General features: G+C 45.3%; 1 protein-coding gene and 1 pseudogene across 2 annotated transcripts in view; one reads left to right on the top strand and one right to left on the bottom strand.

Moving 5' to 3' along the window:
* Positions 1–929: 929 nt before the first annotated feature.
* Positions 930–13,232, bottom strand: LOC131923989 (FGFR1 oncogene partner 2 homolog; annotated as a pseudogene).
* Positions 13,233–14,192: 960 nt separating this feature from the next.
* The window catches only part of Cdca7l (cell division cycle associated 7 like), a 41,065-nt gene continuing 33,130 nt past the window's right edge, over positions 14,193–22,127 (top strand). For both annotated transcript variants that reach the window (XM_059279405.1, XM_059279406.1), the window contains exon 1: positions 14,193–14,340. In XM_059279405.1, the coding sequence (XP_059135388.1) occupies positions 14,317–14,340 (24 nt within the window). In that variant the 5' untranslated portion in view covers positions 14,193–14,316. The remainder of the gene's footprint in view (positions 14,341–22,127) is intronic.

Raw genomic sequence — 22,127 nt, forward strand, 5'->3', positions numbered from 1 at the left:
AGACATTAAGTAGATAGGAGGAAAAGCCAGTTCCGTTGTTCACTGAGAACGAAAACATGTTCTTCCAATGTCATTTAACCTGCTGAATGTGTCTATCACAAGGTTGTCTTTCTTATTCCTTTTCATCCTGAGGGGGTTTTGCATACACTCAAACAGGTTGTGGGTAGCTTCTGGCTAAAGGAGTTGTAGGAACCAGATATAATTCCATTCCTTCTGTTTGTGGTGCATGTAACACATCCCTACAGCCTTTAAACCTGGCTCTCCTTGACAAAGAGTTAAAAGAAGGGGCAGTGGATGGCAACCACTTCAGGAGGAAGCCCTGTGTACATAAGCTTTCTTCCATGAAAGAAAACCATGGCAAAACTGACTTTTTAAAATTGAGATAATTCAGGATTTCCAAACATTTATTGGGAGTCTTTGAGGCAACCTATGTGTCACCCACGAAGCAATGGCACTTCTGAGACTACACAGTGTTGTGGGAATTCGTTCCATTCAGCCAATGGCTTTGGGGTAGAAGCCCTAGGGCGTGGTCTTGCCTTCATCTGTGACCGATTAAGAGCAGAGGAATAGCGGTCAGAAGAGAAGCAAGCCTTGCAAAAGGACAGTTGCCTTAGCAGGATCAACATCGGCGTCTTCCTTGTTCTGTATTAATAAGTCTATATTTCCATTGCACCCCTTAGTAAGTTATTAAATAGACTTTTGGGGGTTCACACGTCAGTGCAGTGCTCAGCAGCACTGTGAACCCTGCTCACTGCCCAGCGTCTGCTTTCCAGTTGTGCTTGAATCCAGTTTACGACCACTGACTACACATTCTTCCGTTCTGTCTCTTAGCCAGTGTGCTCACAAATACTACAGAGGAAAAGGGGCCGGTTGACGTTGAGTTTTATATTCATTCATCCACTCATTTCTGAGCCGGTCCTAGTGAACACTCAGCTCTTCCTCAGACTCAGGTCACTGTCAGTCACTAATACTGACAGAGGTGTATTCTCTGACACTTCATCCTTCTGAAGGTCCAGGGAGGATTCTCATGTCATCCGAAGCCTGTGTTTTCCCACTTGGGTTGAAAACTGAGCTCCTGTTCCCTGCCACCCTGCCACTTGTCTGTGTCAGCTCCCCCCACTGCTGCTTCCCTCTCAGTGTCTGGCCAACATATGCTCGTGCCTTCTTAGAGTCTTGCTCTTTTATAACCAGGTTGTCTGCTTTGTTAGCCATTTGCAATCTTAGCTTTCTTAGCTTTCATGTTTGAGTACTTGCTCATCTTTAGTTCCAAGGCAGACAGGAGCTCATCCAAGTCCAAAGATTGTTCACAGTTTTTTGTTCTCTGGTTGCAATTCTCTGATTTGTCTGTTTTCTGGATGGAGTCTCATAACGAGTGTGGACTGTGGCCGGTGTCTTGCGACTTCATTAAGTTCTTGGCTTTCTTCCTGATGCAGCTTCATTGCTTCCACTTGCTTATCGAGAGCTCTGGTCCACTCAGTGAATGACTGTTGCATGGCCATGCTCTCTCAACCTCTCAACACGGGCTTTAGCGTGATTGTATGCCTTCCCAATTGTGCAGCTCCTTATACGAGTTCAGTGGGAGCATGCAGAGGAGAGCTTGGCTCTAGGACTCGCTCACACACATTATTCCACACACGCAGCCTCAATCTCCCTTGGCCATCAGGGACAGTGATGAGGACCCATGAGATGCAGGTGTGTGGGAGCCCACAGAGGTTTCCCTTAGTCAGATCTGAGCTTGCTTTACCCAGCAGGGCTGCATAATGGGATGGATTGATCATGAGCATAGTCACCAGGTGTTTGGAAGGGTCTGCACTTGGCTGTGCTAGGGGGAGGTCTTTTGCTCCACCTTTTGGCATTCCTTTAAAAAGCCCTTAGAAGAGCCAGAAGGGGCCGGTGGATAAGGATCCAGGCCCTCCTGAGGCTATCCTGAGTTTCTATCTGTCTCTCTCCCGTCTTAATTTCTATCTAAATCTCTTACCCCTCACTCCTCAAGAGTACCCTAGGGAAAAAAGTGGGAGCCGGTCCCCGACACAGGTGCTCAGAGGACACTCTCCATTCCCTCACTTCACCTTCTCAGCCAGCAGCCGGCTGCTCTCATCCACATCCCAGACCAGGTCCTGATAAGAACCTCTACTAACCAGATGGCCAAGCTTAGCCTCCACTTTCTTTTATATTCCTACTGGTTGCTGAGAGAATTGATATGTTCAGGGACTTGTGATATATTCTTCCTGAAAAGTTTTAGAATCCTTTTACACCTTGTGTTCTGAAGTTTTATAATGATTTGAAATTAGAAAATTTCTTTTTTGTTATTTTTGTTCTTATTTATATGTATATATGTGGGTGGATGGTGCAGTGCTCATTGTGACCAGAAGAGAGCATTGGATTCCCAGAAGATGGAGTTATAGTCAGTTGTGAGTTGCCCCATATGGACACTGGGAACTATTCTAGGGTCCTCTGGAAGAAAAGAAAATGTACTTACAGATGAACCATCTCTCCAACCCTGAGTTAATAGATTCTTGGAGTCTAAATATTTGTATTATTCTCTCAAATATTATTAATGGACCAGCCTTAATAATATTCTTCCCAGGGGCCCAGAAGAGATGCTACCAATGGCGGGAAATTGAATCTAGATATACCATGCTCTATGTCCATTTACTTTATTTCTCTTTGACAAAATTCTATCTGTACAGTTTCAGCTCTGTCCTCACATTCAGCTCCTCCCTGCCCACTTTTCCTGTCCTCATAGTTTTAGTAAGCTCCTATGCTTTTGACCTCATCTTAGTCCTCTGTTCCTTTGTCCTCCATCTCTCCTTCCTACCTCCTTACTCCTGGCTCTGAGAAAACTCTACAAGAGATCTGCCTCACCCTCTACAGAATCTCTGACTTCTTCTCTTCTCTCTGGCCATGTGGTTCTGTCTACCCTCTCCAGAGAAACTGTCTTGTTCTCCTCACCACCAACTCTCTGCCACCAGGAATTCTGCCTCACTCCTTACTCCACTTGGATATGCAAAAACCTCCTTTGTTTTTAGTTAATTGCTCTGGAAAGCCATTAGGCCTGAAGGCAAGGGATGATCTGAGCTTCATCTGCACAAGAAGCAAAGCTATGCATCTAGGAGCCAGGTTGCCTTGAAGTTTTACCTTAGTTCAGGGGCTTTAGGTGCCTAGCAGGTGGTCTGGTAGCTATTCCGATCCTTGCTTGTCCTTCAATGCTTTGTTTGGAGCTGGTCCTATCTTTGGATGTAGCGAAAAGGGGATATTTGCAAAAGGCAGATACCCAATTCAAATGCTAAAAAGAGAGCAGGGAGCTCAGAGGCAGAAGACCCTGCCTAAGTGACCTTATCCAAGTACTGGCCCAAGCAGGATGTTCACACATACATGTTCTACGGGAATTATGAGCACAAGAAATTCATAATGAGGAGCAACTGAATATTAAAGGTGAATAACACCAAATATTCCATGACAAATGGCTTCCCACTAGAAAAATGCCTTGAAATTTCTAGGTATAGCTTTAATACATAGCTGAATCCCTATAATATATTCTTGTGGCCCGCAAGATTATTCAATTCTAGATTGCTATCCATCCATCTTGTATCTATCATCTGCCATTTATCTATCACTTGCCCCCTTGTTTTGCTTTTCCTGTTTCCTCATTCTGAAATTCCTAAGATCAAATATTGATACTTCTGCAAATATTCTACACATTTCTTCAGGTTTCATCTCTTTCTTTTTGCTCAACTGTTTAGGAAATTTCTTGAGCTTGTCAATGCACATTTTATTTGAGTTATTATAATCTTGATTTCAAAGAACTCTTCTTCTGTTTGTGTTCCTTTTCCATAGCACCATATTCTCATATTGAGACACTGGATGAGAAAGGAGGCCAAATTTTCAATGAGGTACCAGGCAGGGATTAATCACCAGTTAAACAACTGTATAGGTCATCATTCCTGTTAACATAAGTTCCTTAATTTTTTTGGTTGTATTTTGTTTTATTCTTTATTTTTATTTTAGTGTTTTGCCTGTATGCATGTCTATGTACCTTATTGTGTGCCTGGTATCTGTGGGGGCCAGAAGAGGTTGCTGGATCCCCTGGAACTGGAGTTACATAGGGTTGTGAGCCATGTTGTGGGTTCTGGGAATGGAACTTGGGTCCTTTGCAAGATTGGCCAGTGCTCTTAACTTCTGATGCACCTCTCCAGCTGTACTTTGATTTTTTTGAGACAGGGTACCACTCTGTAGCCCAGACTAAGACATAAAGCCTAGAGAGCCACGGTACCAATGGAACAGGCAGTGGAAGTAGGAAACCAAGTTACCCAGTTTCTGTTGCTGCAGAGCCTCAGCACAAATGTGTCTGCCTCTCTCCAGGGTCCGTTGAGGCTCTTCATGAGCAGTGAAGAAATCTAATCACATCCGAGCAGGTTTTAAGTGTTTCTCAATGAAGGGCTGGAGAAATGTCCCGGCTTAAGAGCACATACTACTCTTGTAGAGGGCCTGAGTTTGGTTCCTAGCATCCACATCAGGCATCCCATCCTCATCTCTTACTCCAGTCCCAGGGGATCTGACACCTTCTTCTTGTCTCTGCAGGCACCTGTGTGCACATAAATTCATGGAGGCACACACACACACACTCAAATTAAAATAAATAAACTTTATTTGGTTTTTAATAAAACAAAACAACATACGAGCTCTCCAACCTCTTTCCTCCCATTCCTTCAATATTATCTTTGCTGTTTTAAAAATGTTAAGTGGCGCTGGTTACCATGCAGGAAAGGTCATGCATGAGGCATGAGCCACAACAAAACCCAGTATCAGAGCTTCATTAGGAAGAGGGGTCAGGGACAAAAGAACCAGGCCTGGGGACGAAGCACATGCACAGAACAGAGAGAGAAAGAGGGGGGAAGAGAGAACAGAACAGAGAGGGGGGAGGAGTCTGTGTCCAGCTTTTTAAGGATTCCCACGAACATGCGCAGGTGGGCTTACAGAGCTATGCTACACCAAGCATGCACAGATTGCATGGCCACACTGTGTGCACGTGATCACCAGCACGCACTGATGCTTAGCTGCTGAACTTCACATGTGTGGCCATGCAGCTGGAGTGGCGGCAGAATCCTAACAATCTTTCCCCTACACTTTGAGTGGTTTTATTCAGAAGTCAATGCATTTCATTTATAAAATGTATTTTGTGTGTTCTACATGTATGTGTAGATGCATGCGTACACACCACAGTGCTCATATAGAGTCAGGAGGACAACTTGCAGGAAGGAGTTGGTTCTCTCTTTCTACCTTGAGGGTCCTAGGTATTGAACAACACAAGTTGTCTACTTAACCATCTCACAAGCCCATGAAGTCAGCAACCTTTAGAAACTCCTCATTTTAGCCTGACTTTTGCAATAAGGAAAAAAGCTAGAAACAAAAGTTAAACGTATGCCAAGTAAGTGATTAGCTTGCATTGCCTCCCCCACCCCCAGCCCCATTCGGTTCTGTTGTACATGCTGCTTCCTCTCTCTGAACACGGTGTGTGCACTCTGCATGGATGTGACATGATTGCTGGGAGACACGAACAAACAGGAAGGAACAAATGACAGACCAAAGCGAGGTCTGAACAAATGAGCATCCAGTGAGTGTTATTGGGGTTACTTACAGGAGCCCAGCACGGGTGATGGCTAACAAAAACCTGGAGCCTGGGAACACTGTACAACATGCAGGCAGCCCAAGAGGTTCCGGGCAACTCAGCTGGGCTCTCTTCCAGGCAGCGTGGCTGGTCTCTGTCTCTTCCAGGCAGCTTGGCTGGTCTCTGTCTCTTCCAGGCAGCTTGGCTGGTCTCTGTCTGTCTCTTCCAGGCAGCTTGGCTGGTCTCTGTCTGTCTCTTCCAGGCAGCTTGGCTGGTCTCTGTCTCTTCCAGGCGGTTTGACTGGTCTCTGTCTCTTCCAGGCAGCTTGACTGGTCTCTGTCTGTCTCTTTCAGGTAGCTTGGCTGGTCTCTGTCTATCTTTGCCAGGTAGCTAGGCTGACTGAACATTTTCTGTGCAGCTCCAGTGGACTGAAACTGCCTCTCAGCAGCCCTTACTGTTTATATATGCTTGAGGAAAGGGCTTAGTGAATCTGGTCAGTTTCAGGAACTTCTGGAGTTTAAGAAGCTTCCCTGTAGGATGCAAAGTTTTACCTCCTTTTAGAACAACTGGTACCTTAATAAACTTCCCTCCAAAAAAGAAAGCTTTATCTCATAGTGTTATTATACAATATGCTATCATTACAGCCTGTAATAGGTTAAAAAAAACACCAAGAAGTTTCAAAAAAAAAAAAAAAAAAAGAACCATGCACGTTTTCGCCGTCCCCACCACTGTTGTCACTGTTGAACTGTTGATGTCCTCCTCCTCCTCCTCCTCATCTTGATTTTTATGGAATGGTTGCTTTAAGTTTAATGTTTGTTTTGTTTTGTTTTGGTTGTTTGTTTGTTTTCTTTTCTTCTTCTTCTTCTTTTTTTTTTTTTTTTTTTTTGGTCTGACCTTTACAGGCTCCAATTTTCCTACAATTTGAAAAACTTATTTTTCCGTATGTTGAAAAAAAAAAATTCGCCGGCCTTTGTTTGCTGATCCTGTGGGGAAAGGCATTGATCATGGACAAAGTGGAAGGGAGATGGTGTGGGAGAGCAACAGGAAGGAGGCATGGGAGCTGATAGGTTCCTTTGCTTCAAAACCAAAAAGACTCTGAATCTAGCATAATTCCATTCCATTTCCTTGGTCTGTTGCTATTGCTATGATACAGTCTAGCAAGACCGAGCTGATCACTGTGAATTCTCCAACAACTTACTTCTCATGTGTGCGGACAGCTGATTTCTGCTCCCGTTTCACACACAAGCGAGAATGGCCTTGAAGCAACCGTCAGCAAAACCCACATCCTGTTGTACTGAGCCTGGCTTGGGATTTATGGTTATTGGTGTCATTCCACAGTCTTAAGGGTAGGCCTTGGGTTTTATATGGTTACAGATTTCCTAGTGCTGGGCTACACATAGCAAGGGCAAGAGCTAGTGTGGACAAAAATGCTATAAAAAGGATCCAGAGAGGGTAAGTGGGTCAGAACTGAAAGCTGTTAAAAATGTGTTTGGATTTTCAGATTTGAGTAACTATCATGGATAGGTTCCCTCACAGTCAAGTCTAGACTAGGTGTAGATTTTTAGAAGAGAGAGAGACTGGCTGTGGGGCGGGGGTGTTCTTTTTGTTTTGTGTTTCAAGACCCAGTCTCACTGTGCAGACCAGGCTGGCCTGGAACTGGTGGTAATCCTCCTGCCTTTCTCTCCTGAGTGCTGGGATTACAGCATGGGCTGCACCAGGTTTAAAACTCTTGAAAAGAATGTGGAACACCTAGGAGGAGACAGAAATAACAGTGGGGAACCACTGGAGGCTCAGAGGTAACAGCCTGGGATGCAGATACACAGGGAGCCTTGTTCCCCTTCATTTTAATGGAAGTTTATATACCTGAAACCACTGTAATCCCAAAGGAGGTGGAGGCTGGAAGATCAGAGGTTCAAGGTTACCTTCAGCTATATAGCAGGTTCTGGGCCAGCCTGGACTGCATGAGACCCTGGGTTTTTGTTTCTTAAAAAGAAAGCTTGAATTTTTTTAATCTATGTGTTTCATGTTTCCTGCATACATGCACAAATATGAGAGAAAACAGTTCAGGAGAAGATAGATTTAACTTTGGATGTTTGGGGTTGCCTACTACAGGTTTCCTTAACCCTGAAGTTACAGTTCTCTCATCTAAAAGAAAGAGCCAGCTATATACAACTCACATCCTGGCACTCTCTGGGTGAAACAATATTGAAGCAAGTTCTAGAACCTGGCTAGTGTTTAATGTGAGGAAAGCTTGCTACCATGAATACTTCTTTACAAACCACAGAACATTCTATCCTTCCCAAAACCCAATCATGTCCATTAGATTGTGAGGGAGTAAAGAGATTAGAGAAATATTGGTCTAAGAATACAAATATAAACAAGAGAGCTAAGTTCAAGTGATGAACTATACATCACAACTACTAAAGTCAACCACAATATACACTGTATGCTTGAAAATTATTGAGGTTTTAAGAGTTTTTCACTTCATAAATGATGACTATAAAAGGTAATGAATATGTTAAATAGCTTCATTCAGCCATGGTACAATGTATGCATATGTCAGAGCATTTATATACCACACACACACACACACACACACACACACACACACACACACATACACACATGCACACACACGGTCAGACTTTCTTTGGACCACTAGCTCTCGAATAATGACATGAAGACCTCTTATTAATATGAAGACTTGGCCTTAGCTTAGGCTTGTTCCCAACTAGCTCTTAGAACTTAACCAATTTATCTTAATCTACATTCTGCCACGTGGCTCATTGTCTCTACTCCATACTGTACATCTAACTTCCTCCGAGTCTTGCTGGTGAATCCCCCAGTTCCTCTCTCTCTGGAAGTTCCACCTAGCCTCCCCTACCTAGCTATTGACCATTCAGCTCTTTGTTAAGCCAATCAGAAGGTGCCTTAGGCAAATGAGGTAAAACAGAGAGATCTTCACACAATGTGATCAAATATCCCACAACATTTTCCCCTTTTTGTCTAAATAAAAAGGAAAGGTTTTAACTCTAACACAGTAAAACTATATACAATAAGAACAATTATCAGGTAAAAATTATATTCAGAATGTCCAGTCCATTTGTATTTGGCAACTCTGGAGAAAGCACTCTATTATCTATCCTATCTTGGTGAGTCCAAAATTTTGTACCTAAATCACTTTCTATCTTAACTTGTGTTACCAACCTAAAAATATCTTTTTAGACCTTAAAACAATTTCTTCAATAAAACTTAAGCTTTTATGTTTCTCAACTTTATAAACTTTACATCTCTTTTGTAAGTTTCTTTTCTGAATTTGGTGTAGCTTGAGTTTTCCTGCCTGGCCCACAGTCAGGACAAATCTCTATCACCTGCCAGTCCCACAGCCTCAGACCCGACCAAGTAAACACAGAGACTTATATTGGTTACAAACTGTATGGCCATGGCAGGCTTCTTGCTAACTGTTCTTACAGCTTAAATTAATCCATTTCCATTAATCTATACCTTGCCACATGGCTCGTGGCTTACCGGCATCTTCACATGCTGTTTCTCATTGTGGAGGCTGGCAGTGTCTCTCTGACTCAGCCTTCCACTTCCCAGCTTTATTCTCCTCTTTGTCCCGCCTACACTTCCTGCCTAGCCAATGGCCAATCAGTGTTTTATTTATTGACTAATTAGCAACACATTTGCCATATAGAACATCCCACAGCAATTTGGTAACAAGGAAAACTGTAAAACTATAACTATCTAGTCTTCAGCCCCCATCAGAGACCCAAGTAGGATAAGATATTATCTGAGTAAACAGGAAGTGCAGAGCAAGCAACTTCCAAAACTATAGAAATAACAGAGATATATGGCTGCCTGGACAGCCACCCAAGGTTCCTCTACAACGTTGGGGCATCCATCTTTGGCCTGTAGATCTAGAAAATCTGAAAGGCTTTTCTGTGAAACAGAAGGACTGTGATTTTGAAGGACTGCCCTGCCCTGTCTTGGCAAAGTTCAGCAGTCACTTCCAGCTGGACAGTATATTGTTACCAGTCAAGGCAAGGGTAGTTTCTTGCCCAGATGACTAGCTTTGCCACACTGAAAGCAAACTCAGTATGGGGGTGCTTTGATGCCCATCATCCTCTTTTGAAGTAAATTGGTTCTGTTAGGAGCAGATGTGTCTCACTGTCATGAAAAGTCTTATGTTATTAAAACATTTTGTTTTTTTTTGGTTTTTCGAGACAGGGTTTCTCTGTGTAGCTTTGCGCCTTTCCTGGGACTCACTTGGTAGTCCAGGCTGGCCTTGAACTCACAGAGATCTGCCTGGCTCTGCCTCCCGAGTGCTGGGATTAAAGGCGTGCGCCACCACCGCCCGGCTTATTAAAACATTTTAAATGCCATATTCTGAAGGTCTTTGAAGTGTTTGAGGATCATCTATCTAAAATATATCTCTGTACAATCTTGAAAAATAACATGACTATAAGTTTGATTGTTGTAGATGACTAAGTAATAATCTGAATTTCTTTATTATCCTAAATAGCTTTCAAGGACCAAAACTTTACATTACATTTTAAAATGAGCTATATAGTACAATACCTTAAACAAGAATAGAAAACATATATACAGTATAACAAAAATAGCCTTAAATTTGTATTAATATACAAAAATCCATACCAATGTAAAATACTTGAGACTGTCGGTTGTTCAAAAGTAGACTCAACAATCTATTCTTTTATCCCATCCTATCTATACTATACCCCTTTCCCCATCAGAACAAGTCCCTGAATCTAATCTCCTTTGTTCAGCTTTCTTCATGACCATGACCAATAACAATTTGTAACCAAACCCCCCCAAATGATGACAAACATCAGTAACCCATTGAATGACCAAAACCACCCATCCCACCTCTTGGGAATGTGGGTGTCGTGTTCTCTAGACTGCTCCTGTTGTCTGGGGGTGATAACATCTTTGGGGGACCTGAGAAAATTAGGATAATGGTTAAGTTCTGGGAGAGTTAGCTGTATTATGTGTTGTCCAGTCTCTGTGCAATGGGAAAGCACAAGGCTTTTCTCTAGTCCAGGCTAGAATAGTCTGTGAGGCTGGACTATTCCAGCCAGCAGTGTTGAAGCTGTTCTGGATGCAGAACTCTGAGGAAACTGCAACAGAGACACTCTGAGAGGCTGGATCACCTGGGCCAACCGTTTTCATTGATGTCTGGTCCCCTTGCTCTGAAAACACACAAACTTTTAAAGGTAACATACATATCTGTATTAACACAAGTACGGATTGTGCAGTGTACACAAGTCAGCTACATATGATTTTTGTTCTATGTTTGAGTAGGTAAAAGGCACCTGTCGTCAACTTTATAAGTCTGTTTGGGCTACATATCTAAAGTGTAATATAATAAGTCATGAGGACTCTGTAACCAACAAGATTTGTCATGTCTCATCTATTCTCAGAGCTGTTGCCATAGTAGAGGGATCAGCATACATGTCACCTGTCCTGTAGACTTTCTTGGTTTCTCTCTTGATGTCTGTAGCCAAGTTCTTCAGGAGGTCTCCCCCAATCAAATTTTATCTTTACCAATTTTGAAGAAAACCATAACTTTTTGTTTCTTGTGGAAACAAGGGCATAACCTGTCTCGCAACACAACATATATTTTGACTTCCATTCTGAAGTGAAAAACGTTCTAAAAATATATAGGTTGGTTCAATTTAGCAGTTTCCATAATCCAGTGTCTCTCTGCAGCTATTGATTTTTGTTCATTAGCATTTAAAAAATTCAAAGTCAACAAAGCACCAAACAGGATCCAGATGCCCTGTGTATTTCCCATATTTATGTGGCTTTTTCATTTTATATTATGTCACTCTCTCTTTAAAAGACCTTGCCAGGCAATGGCACTATTTGAAAGGATTAGCAGGACTAGGAAGTGTGACCTTGTTGGAGGAAGTGTGTCACTAGGGGTGAGGTTTCAGAAGCCCATGACAAGCCCAGAGTCAGTCTTTCTGTCTGTCCATCTGTCTGTACCTATGGATCAACACTACTGCTCTAGCACCTGCCTGCATGGTACCATGCTCCCTGCCATGATGATAATGGATTAAACTTCTGAGACTGTAAGCAAGTCCCCAGTTAAGTGCTTTCTGTTACAGTGATCTTGGCCATGGTGTCTCTTCACAGCAACAGAACAGTGGCTAAGACAAACACTTTAAAACTGGAGTTAGAGATGGCTGTGAGCCACCATGTAGACGCTGGGAACCAAACCCAGGCCCTCTGAAGAGCAGCTGTTCTCTTAAGGGCTGGGTGATCTGTCCAGTCCTTTAAAGAAACATTTTAAAGCAATCAACCACAGACTTCTATCCAGAGACTTTCTAAGAAGATTCTTATTTTTTGAGAATTTTGTATACTGTATTTTGACAATATTCACCCCTCCCTCACTTGTTCCCACACAGCTTTGTGTTCTTTCTCCCTCTCTTTTTCCAATTTGTGCTGCTCAAATAATCACAGACATGGGGCGTTCTACTGGTGCAAGTCAAACCACCAGTGACAAAGCTCTTAAAACTGACTCTCCATCTCCAGGCAGCTTTCAATTGCTAATAGCGCCTCCGCTAGCTAGCGGGTGGGCCTTCCTGACCACCTGCCTTCACCATGCTGGGATTTGGTTTGGCCTGAGCTTGCACAGGCTTGAGTATGTTGTCACATCTACTCTGAATTTATATGTGCAGCTGCCCTGTTGTGTCTGGAGGATGCTGTGTCCTTGAAGTCATCCACAGTCTCTGGTTTCTATAATCTTTCTCCCTGATCTTCTGCAATGACTCCCGAGCCTTAGGAGGAGTAGTGTGACACAGATGTCTCATTAGGGCGGGATACTCTACAGTCTCTTATTCGCTGCACCTTGTCCAGTTGTGGGTCTCTGTCAATCACCATCTACTGCAAAGAGAAGTTTCTTGGATACGGGTTGAGAGATGCATTATCCATGAGTATAACAATAAGTCACTTGGATTCTGTTTAATACTATATCCATTAGCAGAATAATAACAGTAGGTTCCAGTGGGGTGGGTGGCACACGCCTTTAACCCCAGCACTCGGGAGGCAGAGCCAGGCGGATCTCTGTGAGGTTGAGGCCAGGCTGGTCTACAGTGAGAGATCCAGGGCAGGCACCAAAACTACACAGAGAAACCCTGTCTCAAAAAACAAAAACAAAGAAACAATCCGTGGCTGATATGTAGAACTGAATTGTATTGCAAAATAAAAATAAAAAATTAAACAAAACAAAACAAAACAAAAAAAAAACCCAAAATAACAGTAGGTTCCTCCTTAGGGTCTATGGCCTGTCCAGCCACACGCTCTTGGCCCAGCACGGCACCAGGTACGGGTTTCATCTTGAGGACCTAAATCACTCATAAAGTGGTTGGTTACTCCCATAAAGTTCGACTTCTTAAAGGGATTTGCTTGTGAACATTGCCTCTCCTTTTCCCGAGTTGCAGCGTGTAGTCTGTTACCACTGGGAAGAGTTCTCTCCTCACTCTTGCAGGGCCATGCTCAAACCCATCACTCACACCTACCCACCCCATCGGTACATAGATTCTACCGAGGCAAGCTGCTGAAGCTGCTGCTCTACCACCTTACGACCCCACCCCATGCCAAAGCTTTAGAGATTGCATTTTTCTGCTTCTCAGGCTTGCTTCTGGCCTCCCACTGTCTCCACTCATTAAACGCCTCCTGCTTCTGATGAGGGCTGTAAGTCTTCGCAGCCCCCTGCCCATTCTGTACCACTAGGCTACCACTTTTTCCCCTCATGGCATCTAACTTGTTCCAAGTTTACCTGTCCATGCACTTTCATTATTACATTTATCACTATTAATCAGTGGTAGGAATTAGACTACTAATTATCTCAATTATCCGTCAAATTAAGTGATAAAATGACATAATTATCACCATGACACTTGCATTACCAGTATAGTTATTCATGTTATCCTGTAGGTGGGTAATGGCTCCAGGCTCATAAAGTCCAACCTAGTGGGCACTGGACTTATCTTCATTCCTGAGTCCTCAGGCCTATCTCAGCGTTTCCAGGGTGAGTAGATGCTAGTCACTACTGGAAAGCTCTGGCTAGCAGGATGGGGCCTAACGTTCAGTGTGTAGTGTGCATTGTGACCATCACCTCCGCCCAGGGTCAGCAAACTTGGGTGATCGGTTCCACTGTGAACTGAGCAGCCAATGTTTTGGAAGAGGCGCGGAGACCCCGCCCCTTTCCAACAACAAAGCAAAGCCAGCTCCGCAGGCTCCGCCAAACCTTCCAGGAACTCAGACCCTGAGGCCCTAGAGGCTGGCGCTGCAGGGCTTGAGCGGGCCGGGTACCCGGAGCTCAGAGGCGCTTGCGGCCCCAGCTCGAGTCTCCCGCGCGAACCAGGGCGGACCGCTCCACCGCGGCCCTGCGCGGTGGGGGGAAGCCCGGGCACGCCCACACGCCGGCCAATGCCGGCTGCGCGCACCCTTCGCGCGCTCCGGCGCCGGCCGCCAGGCAAGGACCGCAGGTGGCGAGGCCCGGGTGCGGGCGCGTGGCCCGAGGCCGTGCGAGGTTGCGCGTAGCTCCAGGCGCTGCGCGGTCCCCCCGTCCGTAGTCAGTGCGCCGCTCCACGGCAAACTCCGCGCGCGCTGCGTGCTCGGGGCAGCGCCAGCCCGGGTGGCCGCGTGCAGGGTGCAGGCTGAGCCCGGCAGGGAAGATGGAGCTGGCTACGCGCTCCCAGGTGAGGGTTCCCTATCCCCAGCCCCCGTCCTCGGCCGCTTTCTGCACGTCCAACTTTGCCCTGCCCGGGTTCCTGGCGTGGGGCTGTCCACGCCTAGCGCACGGTACTGGAAACTTAGGTACTGCAGGTGTGTGTGTGGCTCCCCGCCGTGCCACTCCGAGTCTGAGGGCCTGGCCGCTGCCACCAGTGCTCAGGTGGGGATGCCTGTGCAGGAGGTGCCGGCTGGGAGCAAAGGGGTTCTGTGCTTGGAGACCTGGGGGAGGGGCGCGCGGGAGGGCAGCGTGCAATCCCCCTTCCTTGCCGGAACTGGCACAGAGGTCAGGAAGATGAAGAAAAAAAGCAGTTAAAAAAAACACTCACTATTCCAATCTTGGTAATGGAGTTTAAAAGGAGTTGCTGTGGTGTTTGTTGTAGAATTTTCATAAAAGTTTTAAAGGAATTTACCACTTGGGGCAAATGGTAACATCTTTAGGCCAAGTTAACAACTTTGAGATTGCAAGTCTTACGCAAAGCGCAAACCCACTATGCATTATGGGCCCAACTAGTTTTTGAAACTTTACTGAAGTCTCCCAACGGTCCTTAAGAGTTGGGTTTGTGATTTCTGTTAGTTTACAGTTACAGGGTTTCCCCTCTACTTTAAAATAACTCTGTAAAAACGACAACCACAAGAAACCTAAACGGACACATACCTTTATATGTAGTGGTAAACAAAGCATTTTAAAAAATGAACTAAAAACACCTTTGAAAAGACAAGGAATCGGCCATCCCTCTGCGCGTGGGTCCCGGGATGTTTCAAGTGAAAAAGTTGCCTTTCTCGATCCGGCTTCTGACCGCACCTCCAACGAGGGTTCACCTCTGTAGTCTACCTGGGCTCAGCCTGGAGGAGCAGCTCCCTGGCTTTGTTGGACCTGGCCTGCCCAGGCCTGGCACTTACCTGAATGCTGGCAAATCACGGAACTAACCAGCTGGCTAGCTACCAGTGACCACTTTGTCTAGTTAGTGACTGCAGAATAATTTTCTGAAAGTGGACGTTTGTGAGAAAGAGTATTTTAAAAGGTTTCTCCAGTGAAGGGAGATAATAAAATCCAGAAAAACAGTACCGAGCCAAACTCAGGCTTACGTTTTTGTTGTTGTTTTTAAAGCACGTGGCCTTTGAATATGTGAGTGGCCTATGCTTCTCCAGGCCTTAACAAAACACCTTTAGAAAGAGTTTTGTTTTTCAAGACCGCCTCTTCATCCCGGAGTGGTCTCCAACTGCAGTGCAGGAGATTGCTTCCTCCCGCCCCCACTTCCTGAGTGCTAGGATTCCTCCCAGGGCGGGGCTGCTGGCTGATGATGTGCTGGGGTGGAGGAACCCTGGGACTCGTGCATGCTGGGCAGTCAGAAGAGCTGCAGCCCGATACAGACAGATTTGAGCCTGTGAATGTCCTCAAAAAGTGTAATTTATTGTATCGTTTCTAAAACCTGTTGTTTTACTGGAAAGTTCTTTGCAACTTTGATCCTTGTGTTCATGATCTTTGGAAATTCAGGATGCTGCAAACTGTAGCTGGAAGTATTTTATTGTTAAGCAATGAGGCTGATTTTTGATAGTTTTGAAATAGTAAACTCTTTACTATGTGGAGGTAATCCACAAATTATATCCTACTTGTTATACCCCAATTAGGGCAAATTCCTATATGTAAGGTGATCAAATTCTTTTGCCTTTGGTAAAGACTTCCTAATGGTAGCACACATTAAGATGATTTTTTTTTCTCCTGGAAATCTTCCTGTTCACCAGCTTATCATTGTAGCTGGAGTTTTCCTGCCTGGCCCACAGTCAGGGCAAATCTCTTTCACCTGCCAGTCCCACAGCCTCTCAGACCTGACCAAGCAAACACAGAGACTTATGTTGCTTTCAAACTGTATGGCCGTGGCAGGCTTCTTGCTAACTGTTCTTATAGCTTAAATTAATCCATTTCCTTTAATCTATACCTTGCCACATGGCTCGTGGCTTACCGGCATCTTCACAAGCTGTTTCTCATCGTGGCAGCTGGCAGTGTCTCTCTGACTCAGCCTTCCACTTCCCAGCTTTATTCTCCTCCTTGCCCCGCCTATACTTCCTGCCTAGCCAACGGCCAATCAGTGTTTTATTGATTAATTAGCAACACATTTGCCATACATCCCATAGCATATCATAATTTTAATGTGAGATTACAGTCTTTCGTTGAAATGGGCTGAGAGTGGTTCTGTGGGATGGGCAGGCGCGGGAACATCTCAGACGGTGGTGTTAAATTCCTGTGGCTCTTCAAGCTCCAGCACTGTGAATAGCCTGATGAGCACCCGAGGTGGCGTGGCCACACACCACAATGGCAGGACCCAGCAGGCAGCGCGTTCTCATCTCAGACATGCAGTAAATATGGTTCCCATCCTCTGGAAAGCACAGCACTCCCAAGGTGTTCCCGAAAAGCACACTGGCGGCTGTGGAGGTTTCTGAGCAATACCTGAGCCAGGGTGACACCCACATGCATTCCAAACCATGTTCAAGCCTGCCACCTGTTGGATTTGATGTCCTCTGACAGTGATCTGCACCCCCCTGCCCTGGGGTGGGGTCCTTGTTGGGCTGGCCACTGTGTCTTTATACTTTAATGGTGAGTGACAGAGTATCCATGCAATACCTAGTCAAGGTGAGGATGTGATTCCTCACTGAACAACATGGCTCCCTGGAGCCTGAATGTCTCATGCCTTAGTTTCCAGGAGATTGGCTGGTAGGCCCTTGAATGTCACTGTCGCTTAACCCTTCTAGCTCCAGGGTGCAGGTTGGACCCTTTGAGAAGGACATGATACTGAATGTTCCATGAATGTGCAAAAAGCATGCTGTTGAAGGGGTGATGGGAAACTTTCCTGGCATTGACCTCATTGCTAGAAAGTGTAGTGATCTGGTTTTCTGGTTTAAAATGTACAGTGGCCAAAGCTGGTCACAGGGCTCAGCTGTGATTTCTGAGGATTTATCATTTTAATAGTCCTACTTTTTAATATTGTTATTATTTTGATTTTTTTTCTTTGAGACAGGGTCTCTGTGTAGTCCTGACTGTCCTGGAATAGTCCCATATTTAAAAACCCATTCTTTGCGCGTAAGCCCATTCATAGTGGGACTGACTTCTTGGAGGTCACAGGTATTTGATTTGATGACAAAACCAGGAGCCAGGTCCAGTTAAGCCAAGTTATCAGTATGAGAGTGCAGTAATGAGAAATAGCCTGTGGATCCATTTGAGCTCCCTGCATACTCAAGTCCTGTGGCTCTTGAGACTTACACTTTCTCCTCAACACTTCAGGGATTTTTAATGCTTCCCATATCCAGATTTGTTTTATAAAAAGACTTCTAGCTTTTGTGGGGATTGATGAGGATTAATTTCCCTTTTCTTTATAAAGTGGCTAGTGAATGTTTTCAAACTGGATGGAGGGGAGGAATATTTAGTAGATGGAGCTAAGGCTAGCACTCTGAAAAGATTATCTTCCATGGTAGTAAATGCTAACACTCTGTGTGCAAAAATGCTTTTAAAAAGCTGTTGCATCTCACTGCAAAGACTTGTGTTGTGGCTGAATTAGTAGTTGATACTTCCTGCCTGTTTTTCTTTATAGTTGTCCGACCGTTTATCATGCTTCTGTACCAGGCACTGTTCTGTCAGAAGACTGGAGACCAGAACACTGTCCTCCCCGTCTTCAGTACGCAGTCCCCTGGACCTCTTCTGTCTACCGTTGCTGCAGCCCAGAGAAGCCCAGAGCCATCCCTTTCTTCCTAAGGGATGGAAATTGTCACTTCCTTTTCTGAGCCATACTGTGCTAGGTCCCTAAAGTTGGAGGTTAATTCTCCCTGCAGGTCTGGGAAGTAGATTGTGTTATCTCTTTCTAATGATAAGACTAAATCCATTGCTTTGTCCAGGGCTGCTGACAGGATTCTAGTAGTGGGGATTGTGTTCCCAGAACCGCCGTCTGGCCCTTGCTGTGGGAGTCGGGACGAACTGATGGGAGGTTAGAAATCTCTGGCTATGTTGTGGTATCACTGGGGCCAAGGATGCGCAAATGTCATACTATAACCTGGGTCAGGGAATGGGGACCTAGCAATTTAAAGGCTACTTGACTGTGAGGGGCTGTCAGGGTTCCTTCACTCCTCAACCAGAGCAGCTGGATGCAGTCAGGGACCTGACAGGTGCGAGCTTCTAGTCTGTCTGATTTTTTTTTTTTCCGGTGGGGGCGGGTCTCACCAGATTATACTTCATAAAAGCCAGTTCCCAGCTTTTACTTGGGAACAATTTTACGTAGGTTTCCTATAGTGTTTGTAATAAAGTGACAACCGTCGGAGTCTGGTTGGTCTTTTCCACGCTTTCTTCAGTACTGTCAGTCCTGGTTTCCGAGGATCCAAGAGCCCTTTAGTTTCATGCTGGATGTCTGTAGTGTTCCATCGATTACACATGTGTTTCATATATTTTCTGTTGACAGAAATCTTTGTGCTCCAGAGTAAGCACAGCGTGTGTCTTGTGTTGATGTCTCATCTAAACATTGTTAAAAGTATTTAATATCTCAATCCGTAAAACCTTTGGTACCTGGCTTCCCGGGGTAGGCATACCTCATTGTTTTCTGTTTGCTGAGGGAAAGCAGTTTTTGCTGAACATAGATCTGTAGTGGCTCACGCTGTCCAGAATTTCAGAGCCTCCAGTAACTTGTTGAGACTGAGGGAAAGTGTCCTAGAGATCTAACCATTCTACCCTCTGTTCTAACTTGAAAACTCACACGCAAGTGCAGGTGGACCACAGTGCTACAAGAAGCTGGCTGCCAGGGAGTCTGTGCTACCTGAGCCACAGGCTGCTGCCTTCATTAGTAATCTCCCTTACAGTTTTTCCAAAAGGGCATTTCCCGTTGAAGTTGGCTATCTAGATGCCAAACATTATGAAAGCTTGGTTTCTCATTATAAAGGTTTCTAAGAGATGGAAAATCAGATACTTCGGTTGGTACTGAGTGGGTGCAGTCGGGTAAACTTCAAGATATGCAAGTAACAGCATCACTTTCTGGTATGTGAGTTGCTTCAATAAGCTTTAAGAAATAAGCCGGGCGGTGGTGGCGCACGCCTTTAATCCCAGCACTCGGGAGGCAGAGCCAGGCGGATCTCTGTGAGTTCGAGGCCAGCCTGGTCTCCAAAGAGAGTTCCAGGAAAGGCGCAAAGCTACACAGAGAAACCCTGTCTCGAAAAACCAAAAAAAAAAAAAAAAAAGAAAGAAATAGTCTTAGGATTCCTGAGGCCTGCGGTTGGCCAGCAGGGCTGCCGGTGTCCAGGGTGCAATTCCTGGAGTTGTGGGTCCCTGCGATTACGTCATTTTACTCCAGAGCATCCTGAGAGGCAGTGCAGTCGTTTGTCCCACTACCCTGCAGGTGGAGGCCTTTCCTCCAAGAGGCTGGAGAGTGCCTTGTGTGTCGCACCTTGGCCTGAATGTGGAAGCAGCCCCAGCCCCTGCTGGAGGCCCCCAGCTGCTGTGATAAGACTCTCAAAGTTATCCCTGGGGCGGTGACCGGTGACCCTACAACCCACACTGTACTGCGGCAGGTGAAGTGTTGTTCATCTGGTGAGCGGAGGGACTGGCACATCGCAGGTGTTGGAGATTTGTCGAATTGAAGTAAAAAAGGTGGTTGGGCTAAGTGGAGGGAATGGACAAGTCAGTTATGACTGGTTAGATATTCCTAACAGCTTTAGGTTTTTCTGTCGCACAAATGTGGGGCCAGTTCATGCTTGCCCCAGAGGTCTCCAGGGTAGCAGTCCTTGCACGTGTGTGTGTGTGTGTGTGTGTGTGTGTGTGAAGTTTTAATTCTAAATGAGATTTAAAGTACATTTCTGGGACTACTTCTTCTTCCTGTCCTGGCTGTGGTGCTGACATGGAGTTGCCAGGTGTAAAGTTCTGATGCCATCTGCAATAAACCCTGAACTAGGAAGGGATACCTTGGTGGGACCTGGCAGTGTGAGCTACCTGTAATTCCAGAACTCAGGAAACTGAGACAGGAAGATCAGTAATTCCCGTCTAACATGCCCCCATCTCTGCAAAAACAAGAAAAGGGGGGGGGGGCTCTATCCCATTCTCCTTCCTCAAAATCTGTCTACTGGAAAGTTTTCAACCCTAAAGGACATTAAAGAGGAAATCAGACTTTTCCTGATATTGAAATCCCTAAGACCTTTTTATGCAAAATGTCTGGTGTTCTTATTTTGGTTTAAAAGGGAGAGTTAAGAAGAAATAATGTATGTTTACTATTATTTATTCTTCCTCCCAACAACTTGACCCAGACATTTTTCCTTTGAGAGAGGTGGAGTTTTTTTGTTGTTTGTTTGTTTAGCAAGATAGTTAAAAGCCCTGGGCCCATCCAGCATTTTGCACAGGACCCCTTACTTTCCTCTCCCTTTACCTCAGTGCAGAACCCTCCACCAACTGCAGCGCCCCATACTGCCAGCTGCAGGCACTTAGCAAGAGGGTGTCTGTGTCCTAATGACCTTCCCTTGAACTAAGTGGTTGTCATTAGGATTTTAATGAGTGTGCTGTTCATTCAGGCACAATGCCAAGAGCCTGGTGGAGTCAGCTGCCTGTATGGGTACTCCAGAGGTGATCATGGCTCCTTTTGTTTAGTGGCATTGTTCTTAGTAGGGCGCAAGTATGTCGTGAGGTTCCTGTGGAACGGCTTCCTGCACGCCCCAGCGGTTTGAAGAGCTGGTCCATGTTGTTCCCTTGAGTGAGCCTGGGGCAGTTCCGTCCTCTAGAGATAGTGATCCCTCTGCAGACTGCATCTGGCAAGCATGTAGACAGCTGTGGACAGATGACTGCTTATGGCTGGAGGCTCCCTGATGCCAGCAGCCACTGGGTGACATGCCCTCTGAGACTGCTAGATTCGATTCCCAGGTGTCAAACCTCATGAACATTGTCCAAAGATGACCCCTTGTCCTTACACAGATGGCCGTTTACTGCTGTAGTTGGTGGTGTGAACCTGGGGAAGCAGGGCCTAAAAATGAGGCAGAGCAAGGCCTCATGCAGCAGCTGACTTTATTCAGAGCATTTTCTCAACCCTTCAGTGCTGTGGGATGCTCGGTGGTCTGTGAATGTGTTGCTCTGATTGGTTAATAAATAAAGTGCTGATTGGCCAGTAGCCAGGCAGGAAGTATAGGTGGAACAAAGAGAGGAGAATTCTGAGAAGTGGAAAGCTGAGTCAGGAGACACTGCTGGCCACCTCCAAGAGGAGCAGGATGTAAAGTACTGGTAAGCCATGAGCCACGTGGCAAGGTATAGATTTATAGAAATGGGTTAATTTAAGATATAAGAACTAGCTGGGCGTTGGTGGCGCACGCCTTTAATCCCAGCACTTGGGAGGCAAGGCAGGCGGATCTCTGTGAGTTCGAGGCCAGCCTGGACTACAGAGTGAGTTCCAGGAAAGGCGCAAAGCTACACAGAGAACCCCTGTCTCGAAAAACCAAAAAAAAAAAAAAAAAAAAAAAAGATATAAGAACTAGATAACAAGAAGGCTGAGTCACACAGTCATACAGTTTATAAATAATAAAAGCATCTATGTGTTTATTTGGGTGTGAGCAGCTGCGGGATTGGTGGGTGAGAGAGATTTGTCCTGACCGTGGGCCAGGCAGGACCAGGAGATAACCACAGCTATACTTCAGGGTTGAGAAGAACACATGAGTAAGGTGTTATTTGCTATGCTGGTGAGGAACACAAAAACACACCCTAAAAATAATGCTGTGTTTTAAAGAAACCGAGGTCACAAGTTTGTCT

Source organism: Peromyscus eremicus, chromosome 14 (genome assembly GCF_949786415.1).
Source record: "Peromyscus eremicus chromosome 14, PerEre_H2_v1, whole genome shotgun sequence".
Classification (NCBI taxonomy): domain Eukaryota; kingdom Metazoa; phylum Chordata; class Mammalia; order Rodentia; family Cricetidae; genus Peromyscus; species Peromyscus eremicus.